General features: G+C 31.7%; 1 protein-coding gene across 9 annotated transcripts in view; it reads right to left on the minus strand.

Moving 5' to 3' along the window:
- Nucleotides 1-12,233, minus strand: part of KIAA0825 (KIAA0825 ortholog) — a 447,444-nt gene that overhangs the window by 357,770 nt on the left and 77,441 nt on the right. For 8 of the 9 annotated variants that reach the window (XM_058276267.2, XM_058276254.2, XM_058276256.2 and 5 more), the window contains 2 exons: nucleotides 7,383-7,551; nucleotides 3,363-4,032 (listed from right to left, as the gene is read on the minus strand). In XM_058276267.2, coding sequence (XP_058132250.1) covers nucleotides 3,363-4,032; nucleotides 7,383-7,551 — 839 coding nt within the window. The remainder of the gene's footprint in view (nucleotides 1-3,362; nucleotides 4,033-7,382; nucleotides 7,552-12,233) is intronic. The other variant, XM_071209013.1, reaches the window with a different exon arrangement.

The raw sequence follows: 12,233 nt of genomic DNA on the forward strand, positions 1-12,233 counted from the left end.
AAGTCTAGGGATAAGATTATATAGAAATAAATGGTACCATATCACAGGAAAACAGGTAGAGAGATTGTCTCCCTATTTTAAATATATATATAGGATAGTCTGAATCAACACCCAGCCACATGGTGCAGGCAGAATTCACTCTGGGGGCTCAGGTGAACACTGTCTCCAGAAAGGCCAGCTGGTAAAATAAAATAGCACAAAAACTGTTCTTAGTCATTTTCTGGGTTAACAAGCCATAAGCATAATCATGAGTCAGCTATGAATCATTGTCAATAAAAAAAGAAAAGCAAAAACACTGAATGAGAGTAGGATACAGGAATGTGAAAATCAAAAAATAAAATGTGAAAGTGTTTGGTAAAAATTTTAATGCTAATTATAATAATCATCACAGTGCCTTGCACAGTTTTTGCCACAGAAATTAGAGGCACATCAATAATTGTAAGCAGAGAAATCCCCTTTCTGTAGCTTATTAGGTGTGTAATCTTGGCAAACATTTTACTTCTCTGAGCCTTAGTGTTTTCATATTTAAAATAAGATCAATGTGAAGGGCTATTCTGAAGAATAAAAGAAGTTGTGTATATAAAGTGTTTATATAATAAATAGCAGTGATCATTATTTTTGATGCTCAAGTTATATTATACACAATGTATATGTATATCTAAATAAAGAATTCATAGATCATTCAGGAAAGAAAAACCAACCCTTAACCTAAATAGAAAACTTGAACACCATTAAAGATTTAATAGGGTCAAATTGCCTTAGCTCACCAAGAACATGATAGGAATAAGCACACATAGATAGGACATTAGCTCATGTTTAAGACTATGGTATACATGCAAGGCCTGCTTAACATATAGTAACAGATCACAAAATAGGAATTATTAGCAAAAATACCTTAAAATTGGGATTATATAATCTTCTTATAAGAGGGGTATGGGAATTTTTAAAGAAGAGTAAAAAGCAGACTACACTACGGTTGTGTAGTATACAGAGGAATCAGAGCAGTGTTTTTAAATGGAATGTGGTATTTCCATCCTGCTCTTTTAGGCAGGAAAGCACAGTCATAGAGTAAGGGCTCTAGAGTAAGAAAGAACTGAGTATAAATCCTGGCTCCATTCTGTAACCTTCAGCAAATTATTTAACATCTCCATGCCTCAGTTTCCTCACAGTAAAATGTAGTTAATGATGGTTCCTACCTTACTGGGTGGTTAGATGGATTAAATGAAACACTGCATGTCAATATCTGAAGCAATAAATACCAGCTGTTTTTACTTAAGGAATATCCTTTCTACAGTTTTAGGCAAAGGATCAGAGACTGAGTGTGCATCAAGATACAGTCTTACTTTAAAGGTAATATAATAAACAATTCAAGATATTCTAGATATTACCCAAATGAGAACATATATTATGCCTGCTCATCTCAAAGTACATTTCCTTAAAAAGCAAAATTTGATACCGGGTCAAATATATTAGTGAAAAACTTGGTGATGTGATAAGTTAGTTTAAGAGTTCTCCTGTAGCAGTTGCAGAAGTAGCTCATTAACCTTGCTTCCCCCCATTATGTCTAGCTCAGAACTCTAAACACAGTAGCTGCTATATGACTTCCTCATGGTAGGGGCTCAATAGAGCAGAAGTGAATTGATTTGCAGGCTGCTCACTTACACAATACCGTTGGAAATTTCTTTAACAAGTGGCAAAGCATTTAACTCTATATACTTTGAGACAAAGTCCAGTAATACAGTGGGTGAAAGCATGGGTTTGAGAGTCAGAAAAGACCTGCATATGAATCCTGACTCTAAATATGAATTCTGACTACACACAACTGAGCCTGGGCAAATTAATTTTTTTCAGCCTCATTTTTCTTGTTTATAAAATTAGGAATATAAGGACTGGGGTGTATTTAGTACAGTGCCTGGCATATGGAAAGCGCTTACTTAAGTGGTTTACACAAAAATTCAGATAAAGAACCTTGAGAAAGATCAGTGCACCTAGACTTGTGGAAAATGTTTCAAATTTTGGTGTTAAAAGTCAACACATAGTTTTCTCTCACAAATAGGAAAACACCTCAATATCAGCCCTAACGATTCCATAGCAACTTACACATATTTTCAACCATATGGATCTTTTCTTCTGTTATAAACTATATTTAGCATATATAAAACCTTCATATTGAAAACACTTTACAAGTAAGCAGGAATTTTTTTAGGGAATATAAAAATTTTAGAAAACAAGTGAACTCACAAAATGCATTTAATATTTGGTGTTTACAATTCAAACAAAAGTCCAATTGCTTTGGGCAAAATTATTACGTTCCTAAATTAACTGGCTTTGTAATCTGCAAGAATTGAAACTTGGCTGATACATCTCTGTTCTGTGATATGATACAGTTTATTGGGAAAAGTAAAATTTTTCAGAGGAAACATTAAGTTATTTTAAAATTTCATTAATCACAATAATCTGGTACTCTGGCCTTTTATTACTGAATAGAGGTAAAAATATAGTAACGATAGAAATTTTAAAATAAATGACCATAACCCAAAGTTAAGCAACAATTCACCAAATGATACTTTTCAAACACTTCAACAATAGTTTATGAACCTCTTTAGAAATATACTTCAGAGTTTTACATGAAAGCATGTCTAACCGTAATTTCAAAAATAAATATATTTTTTCAACCTTGATTTCTTGCTTCCCTGGTAGGAAATTAAAACAAAGATAGGAAGAAGTTTATTATATCACAATAATTTCTTTTTTCTTTTTCCTTTATTTTTTGAATAAAATTAGGAATTTTCACATAATTTTTATTTATATAGACTTAAAAATATTAGAGGGCCTTTAAAATGAACTATAATTAAAATGGTATACTTTCCTAATGAATTACAATGTAGAATTTTATAATTACTGTTTCATAATTGTTCCTTATTGGAACTAAATATTACAATTTTGAAACTTCCAATTCTAGATAATGTAATTTCAACAAATTTTCAACAACTCTTCTTACCTATTAAAGCTTGGACTTTAGAAGCTATAATGGGTTAAAAATTATACTTCTGGAACAGTTTCACCAAATACTTTTCTATTGGTTATACGTGATCAAAAGAAAAAAAAGAAACCTCTTATTTGCACTAATTTTGGCTTGCATTTTCAATATCTTTAATAATTAAAAGGAAAAAAACACTTTTACTATACTTACAGAAAAAGGAATGCATAAGAGAAACATGTACTATAAAATTTCATAACATTTATTTTCTGATTTACTTTAAAGCTTGCAATGAGGTTTAACCAAATAGAAAAAGTCTTAGAAAATTAAAGCTATCAAAAGACTGAACTTAAACCCAACAGAAAATTTAAATGTCACTAACCCAAAGCATGCACTGCTCCTCTATGCTTGCTGGAGCTCTTGCTTGTTTTAACCACACGGACAGCATTTTCTTTGAACTGCAGCTCACAAAATTTTTGAAGAAATTTAGTCATTTCTTCTGAAATAGTATCCAGGTAGGTTTCTTTAATGAATTTCATTGTAGAGGATGGAGCTAAAATTTCATGTAGTATGTTAAAATCCTCTTTTATCATTGAGTATAACTTAAGCATTGCGCTTTGGTATCCATGAACAATTAGGTCTAAATTTGATTCTCTGCTGTAAGAAGGAAAGCAGTTCTGCAGAAGTTTAGCCAACAGCTTATTCTGTATGTTTTGGTACTTGATTATAACTTCTGATTCTGGATAAAGAAACAAGAGTTGTTGTATGCACTGATTTTTTAATGAGATTTTCTGCTCTGAATTGTTTATTTCATTATGGCTTTGCAGTTTGGTCACTAAGAAGCGTCGAAGGTGCAATCTTATATCATCCCATATAGACTTCACATCCATAGAGGAATAATCTTCAACAGAATGAAGAGAAGTCCTAGAGAGGAAATGTAAAGATGTTCCACTCAGAGCAGATGGGAATAAAACGCTGCTCTGGCAGGAGAGGTCCCAAAGTAAATCGAAAATCATTTCTTCTTGGTTTTGTTCATTCTTCAACAAATCTTGCTAATGAAAGTAAATTATAACATTAGAAATGTGATCAACTGTACAAGGAATAGGACACATGATTTCTATGGTCATTTATAATTTCATAACAATCATTTCAATTGGAATCAATACTCTGATGCTCTTCAGGGTTTTTGTTAGTTTGTTTTATGCATTTGAAATTTAATCAATTCAGACAATTTAGAATGTCACCTTCATGATCTGTTAAATTTTGTAATGTCTAGCTGATGAACTATCTTTACAATTACATTTCTAGATGGACTTTTTGCCCTCATTATTATCCATTCCCTATATAATCTAAGCTATATGAAAGCATCGGTTTAAAAATTCTAAATAAAAACCTACACTAAAATATCAATTGAAATTGTTTCTAAGACAAAATAAACTCAAGATCATGCCCTGAGTTAATTACTGGTAAATAATTGTCATGCCTGAATGGGTAAATCTATTATTATAAAACCCCAAATGAACACGCAATGTTTTAAAATCATTCTAGAACAGAACAGGGACCTGTAAAACATAGGATGTGCCTAGTGGTTACGAATCGCTGACATCCTAAGAGATAAAATTTAATACATTTAAAGATTTTTAACAATCATTTAAATTCCTTCTTGAGAACTTTGAAAATTAATCTGAGAATATTTCAGTTCTCCTTAAAGAAATAACTCACTGAAAATGGAGGAAAATATCTCAGAACCATTCCCCAAAATGATATGAAATTATCTCTTTATACTTTTTGTGCTGACAGAAAACCATGGTGGTGTAATTAAGAATAGTAAATGGACAAAAAAATTACTTTCTTCTTGTATTTTGAATTACATACACACATTCTTTTTATATCCTGACTTTCCTAATTATGTCTATTTCAGCTAATACTGAAATTAGTTAAATTCTCTAAATAGAAACCAGCTGATTACAAGAGAAATGGAAAAAGGTTCAAGAAACATAAAATGAGACTGGCTTTGCAATTTCTTACTGACAAAGCATAGGCATTATATATGTTCAGAATTATGAACGCTTAAATTTCAGGAATTCTAAGCACTGCAATGTATAATTTAATGCTCTATCTGTAATAAATAATAATACCCATAATGATATAGTGTTTTATTATATCAAAAGCACTTTTCTATATATTATCTGCTTTATGCATAATGAAAGTTCTGTGGCACAGACATTTATATCCTGAATTTACAGGTAAGAACACTAAAACCCAGTGTACTTAAATACTTTCCAAAAATCACTAAACAATAAAGAACAGGACCAAAACTGATCCCTGGTTTCATTGTCCTAGTCCATGTTCTTTCTAGAGTGCCACAAAGTGCAGGAGATCTTTCTGTTGCTTATTTCTCTCCTTCTTTCTCTCCCTCCTCCCTTTATTTAGTTTTTCCAGCACTTCTTGTAAAGAAATGTCCTTACATAGGGTCCAGGACAGGTTAGCATTATGGTAAATTCTATGAAGCAATTTATCAGCCTTGGGTTTCTTAAATTGGTCGATAATTGTAAATATTTGATCAAGCAAAGAATAATAGATTACAAAGGTATAAAACATATATTTAGCATGATTGTTTAAATTTTGAAAATGACTTCAATATAATCACCATAATGAGAATCTCTGTTTATTATTTAAATAGCCAGATAATGAATAGATTAAAATTTTTCTATGGAAAAAAAAATGTATGAAAGATGCCATCAAGATAGACCCCTTTAGCAGGTAAAAAATTGGTAATAAGGTCATTTTAAACTGGATCTATTTTATTAATGTGGTTCCTTCCTCAAAATAATATGATCAATTATGTAGAAAAATCTAGAAATGGAATAAACCTATTCATCTAATGAATTTGAGCAAAACTAAGATGGCCTTTGCCCACAGTGAATACAGAATAACTTAAGTGTGACAGATTACAAGATAATTAAAAGCTTTTGCTTTTCATTAAATAAGAAAGCATTATTTCATCAATATTAATGGAATTCAATACACACAGTTCTTAATAGAAATTAAAGGAGTAACTATATCCATATTTATTCTTGAAGGTTCCACCCTCAGGAGATAATGGGTGAAAGGATTTTCTTAAAAGAATACAGCTTCAGGGCACACAGTCTTCTTTTCCCTTCCTTTTATTACTTTGTAAACATTAACAAGACATCTGTAATAATAACAACAGCCAAAAACTATTTTCATCTGATTCTGTCATCCTAAGCCATCTACAACCTCAAGATATTTTCCACATCTGCCATCATCAATGTTTGATGTTTAGACAAAAACAGTGCCTTTTTTCTCTAAATTAAATTAAAACCATATCTATATAACTACAGAATAACTGCTGTCTAACAATTGTGCCATTTCTCTGGAAAACTGTTTTTGCAAGCTAGCCACTTGGATATAGAAGTAATAAAATAAAAAATGTTATGGAGGTTACAAAATCTTCTCTAAAATAGAGAGTAGTCAGTATCAAAAAATGACCAATATAATAATTCCCCATCAATTAACCATGGTCTTGTATAAATGGTTACCTTGATTGAAAAGCATAGGTATGACTGCAGAATGGGAAGGCAGGGAATAGTAGAAAGGCTACTTACTAGAAAAAAACTGATGGGGAATAAGGCTTAATAATGAGCACAAAGAAAATGAGTAGATGAGGGGATGCACACTATAATAAAAACGAACTTGTCTGACAGATAATTATGGATATTATACAGGGTATTTGGAGTAGAGAAAGATGTGAATCCAAGATTGTTTTAAGTGTGAAATTCAGATTTATAAATATAAAATTATTTATAATTTCTTTAATTGCAAATTGTCTCATTTTTACATTTATCCTGTGTAAATGATTAGTCATTTTGTTGAACATGTGGAATATATATATAATTATGCATGCAACATAACATGTAAAGCTGAGTGAGCATTACAATAGTACTATGATAGCCTTGAGTAAAAATATTATCCTAAAAAAAAGCGTTGAGCTTTGGGAATCCTGATGGCATTTACTGAAGATAAAGGTAGAAACTTTTTAAAAATTGTGCAAGTTCATCAATCAACAGTTTGTGGTATTAACATGGCGTACATCATTTTTGTGATACATCACTCCACATATCACTTAGGGATTATAATAGTTAAGTTCCACTTTTATAAAACTTCATTTAATTGATAAAAATCAGTAAAAATAAATATAAATAATTCACTGAATTCTACTGGTGATATAGGAACAAAAGAAAGTAAATACAAACCCTTAGATATGACATGCTAATATGTTCATTAAAATAAATATTTACATATAGAAGTTGAATGAGTTGTATTCCCCGTTAATCCACCCTCTCTACTATAAGGCAACGTTTCTTTTTTTTTTTTTTACCAGTGTTTTGAGGAATTTTATCAAATCTCCATGAGGAATGGTAGGTGACTTAGATGTATTATAACTATAGTTATTAAGCCATTCGAAGCAGTCAGTTGTTGTTTGTAGCTGTACTTCTGGACACCGTTTGTTAATTTCTGACTGTATTTCTTTAATGCAATGTTCTATGCTACAAAAAGAAAAAGAAAAAATGATATTGGTAGGCAATAGGTAGTGGTGCTATCTTACAACATCACAGGGCCTAAAATGCCTATATGTAGAACCTGTATATTATCTGCTTTAAGCATACAAGTTACAAAATTATAAAACATTCACATAATATTCAAATAATAACAGACTAAATGTTTTCATTCGTAACTGAAAACTGAAAGTTCAAATTTTCTGGCAGTAAGACATGCAATAGAGGAAATACAAAACACCTAACCACTCAGAAATAAATCTGTAATTCTTTTGTGTTAAGAAAAAAACCAAGCAGAGATTCAATGCAATAATGGCCCTCTTGATAGGTAGTAGATGGAAGGCAGAAATAAAATACTCCTGATGACTGTGAAGACCAGAAATGGACATTATCTACTAATAGATGAATGACTATATAAATTATGGAAAACTTGAATCAATGGAATATTAAAAAGTCATAAAACAGCTACAAAGAGCTTGTAATTTTAAAATATATACAACTTTATGACAGTTGAGTACATTTTTCCTACCACCTGACTCCATTCCAAACAAACAAAAACATACCCAAAAATGCTTATAAAAAAGGGACTGGTATTAATTATATATTCATATGTTGTGCTACCATTACTACCATCCATTACCAAATCTCTTCTATCACATAAAAGAGAAATTCTGTACCAATTAAGCATTAACTCCCTAGTCCTTACTCCCTCCCCAGACCTGGTAATCTGTACCTGACTGAATTTTCTTAATCTAATTATTATATCAGTAAGATCATACAATATTTTTGTGGTTAAAAGTACAAATTTTAGATTGTATACATGTTACTAGGATTAAAAATTTAAAACAAACATCATAGGACTGCACAACACAGTGAACTGTAATGTAAACTATGGATTATAGTTAAAATTACAATTATCAGACTATTCTTTCATCAGTCGAAACAAAGGTACCATACTACTGCAAAGTGTTAATAATAGGGAAAACTGTGTGTGTATAGGAGGTATATAGGAACTCTGTTTTCTGGATGAGTTTTCTGCATATCTACAACTTCTATAATAAAAAGCATTATTAAAAATATGCTAGGAGGGATAAAACTTACGTAGAAATAAAAGATATGGCCAGATTTTTTAAAATTAGAAAAAAAAGACTGGAAGGAAATGAAATAAAGTACTAAAAGGAATTATTTTGGGGTGATGAAATTAGGTGATTTTTCTAACCATTCTATATTTTCTAAATTTTTATAAGGCACTTGTATTACTACTTTAAAGATGAAATCCTTCAAATATAGCTAAAAAAAAAAAAAAAAGATAAATAAGAACTGAGGGGGAGAAAAGCCCAAATGAATCTTATAATTTGTATCTGTTTTTAAAATTCTGTTCAAAGTATCTTTAGCTCTGAGGCTAAGCAAATATACCACGCTATTTTAATTTTCATATAAAAATCTATGTATTCATTGTTATAAGTCTTTGTGGGATAAAATGGTGACTGTAAGACTGCCACTTGTGGAGCCACATGGATATGACATATTACTACCACCTGATGGCAGCATAACTAAACTGCAAGAAAGCTTATAAACACAAATGCCTTTGAAGCTGAATCCCCTCACCCCAAATTGACAGCTATGTATTTGTTTCTTAGAAGTACTAAGAAAGATTTATTAGTGAAAGATAAAGCTACCATAAATAAAATGTCATTAATTTTAGGTTCCATTGATAGAACCATGTGAACTTTGGAAACAAAGCTCAGATGATTACAAGTGATGTCATGAAAAACTCTTCAAAATTCATCAGTTATAGGATGCCTATAAAACATACATTGTAAAAGTTTTAAAAAGGCTTTTCAGGAGACTCCTGGGCATGAGTGAATTCAAACTGAATTACTTTGAAACAAAAATACTTTCTGAGAATCAAAGAGCCTTTTCATAAAAACAGAGAACTTAAATGAAAAACAATACCTTCTCTGGCCACAGGCCACTCAATTTCCTGATGGGACAGCCTTATTCAGGAATACCAGTTCTAAGTTTTGACAAGATTGGCATGCATTTTCTTAACCTACATAAGCACTTCTATGGCCTGAGAAACATGATGCCCAAAGAATATACCTTGACTCTAGGGACCCTTTACCAATGCTTTTTATTATAGTATCCTCATGTGTCTCATTCAATGAAATTTAATAGATTACAGCAATGTGAATTGGAAAGGTTCAGCAGTTAGTCTACCTAAATCTGTTTCAATCAGGACTCAGTTTTAGACTAATCTCTAACATCTGAATCTGGGTAGAGGCCAATAACTACAATTTACAAATAGGGTAAAGTCTTCAGAGGGCTAGATATCTTAGTAATTTGTCCTAACACTGATAAAGAGATTGAACAGTTTCATTTCAGGTAACTCCTTCACGATACAAACTAAGACAGTTGAGTTTGCTTTTGAAATCATTTTACCACATTAAAAAAAAAATGTCAGAACTCATTATCTACACCTGATTTTATTTGTAGTTAGCTGAAAATCTTATTCTGCCATTCACCACTGGGTATACATCTTGTTTTAAAAACTTAATAGGGGAGGGGATGTGACTCAAGTGGTTGACTGCCTGCTTCCCACATGGGAGGTCCTGGGTTCAGTTCCCAGTGCCTCCTAAGAACAAGGAAATGAAAAAACCAACTCAGGGAGCCAATGTGGCTCAGTGGTTAAGTGCTAGCTTCCCACTTAATGAGGTCCTGGGTCCAATCCCCACCCCAATACCTCAAAAATAAATATAAAAAACAAACAAACAAAAAAACCTTAATAGTTTAAAGTCTATGGATTTATTAACTAATGGTTACAAAAAGGAATATTTTCAAAATTTAAGATGACTGTCAATTTGGTACGTAATCTGACAATTTATCTGCTTTAGTTAGGTTAAACTTACATTAAAAATAAATTTTCTGAAAAAAAATAAAAAATAAAATAAATTTTCTGGAGTAGGGTATCTATATTTCCTTAGATTTAGATAACACAAGATATTAGTCTAGGTTTTCTGGCATAACATGGTACTTGTCTTTATTTTGGTTTAGGTGGTTTCTGTTTAATTATAAAGTGCTTCAAATTTTGTTTAGAAGCAAGGTCAGTCATGAAAAATAACAAAGGTAATTCATCAAATAAATACCCAATAGCAATTTATTCTTAGATCCCAAACATTAGGGCAAAAATGTAAAGTGTCTAAAAATAGTTGTAGCTTCTCTTCCCAACATAGTTTAAAATTGCAACTTATATCATCAATTGTTTTAGTACTTTTTAAAAAAAAATAACATCTTTTCAGCTTTATTTGTAAAATTAAAACCACTGGAAACAACCTAAATGTCCATCAACAGGAAAATGATTATTTCCTTCAGTGAAATAAAGTCATGAAAATGAGTAAAGTCAAAATATACTTATCTACATGGATGAATCTCACAAAGAGTAACAAATGAATAAGCAAGCAGGGTGGTTTGGAACTAAGTACCCCAGAAAAACATATTCTTAAACATAATCCATTCCTGTGAGTATGAATCCTTGTAAACAAGGATTTTGATGAGGTTACCTCTGATAAGATGTGGCCCAGGATGTGTTAATCCTATGGCTGAAGGCCTGATAGGGAAACTCAGGGAGAGAGAGAAACAGAGGGAGCAGCTGCAGCTGCAAGTCAATAGACTGGGAAGAGAAGGTAGAGGCCAGGAGAGGCTGTCATGTGCACAGCCACATGACTGAGCAGCCCAGGACCAAGGATCAACGGCAGCCAGATCCAGAATGCTAGTCTTCAGGAAGAACCTTGATTTGGACTTCTCCTAGCTTCAAAACCATAAGCCAAAAATTCCCACTGTTTAAGCTAACCCATTGCATGGTATTTGCTTTAGCAATGAGGAAACTGAGACATACAGTATCATACTTTCCTTATAATAGTTTGAAAACATGCCATAAAATGCAATATATTGTTCAGGATTGAAAACACAGGTAGTAAAAGTATAAAGAAATCAACCATCAAATTTGGGAATATACTTACTGCTGGCAGGGTGGGGAGGTTGTGGTATGAAATTGGGGAGAGGTGCAAAGGAAACTTTAAATGTGCTGGGAAGGCTTTATTTCTTAAGCTGGACAGTGGACACATGAGTGTTTACAATAGTATTTTTATGCCTTTTTATATTTCTCAACTATTTTCTAATAACTTTAAAACTTAATGTGCTTTAATTATAATGACTCTGAATTATCCAATTCATTGAGGTGTGCAAGAGGTTACATTACTGAGAGACTGTGTATAAATCCATTTATAAGCCATTTTTAAAATACAAGATGGAATATGCTTTTTTAAAAGCATATTGGTGGTAATTTTCTCATTCAACATTTGCTCCTCGATTTCTTGAGTGTAAAAAATGCTTACTGAAAGAAAGCATATAGTCAATAAATATTAAGTGAATGCTTAATATATGTTAGGCACAGTTATATATATATTCTAAGGATCTAAATATGAATAAGACATAGTACAATCCCTAATGGAATGCTCTCTAGTTAGAGAGACAGACTTGTAAATAAATAACTACAACACAGTAAGACTTACTAAGTGGTATGTACAAAAAGCTAAGGGAGTACACAAGAGGGAGTGACTAAATGGGCCTGTGGGAGGTGTAGAAAAAACTTCTGAGATTTTATTCAAGGATAT

The sequence above is a fragment of the Dasypus novemcinctus genome, chromosome 2, assembly GCF_030445035.2.
Source record: "Dasypus novemcinctus isolate mDasNov1 chromosome 2, mDasNov1.1.hap2, whole genome shotgun sequence".
NCBI lineage: Eukaryota > Metazoa > Chordata > Mammalia > Cingulata > Dasypodidae > Dasypus > Dasypus novemcinctus.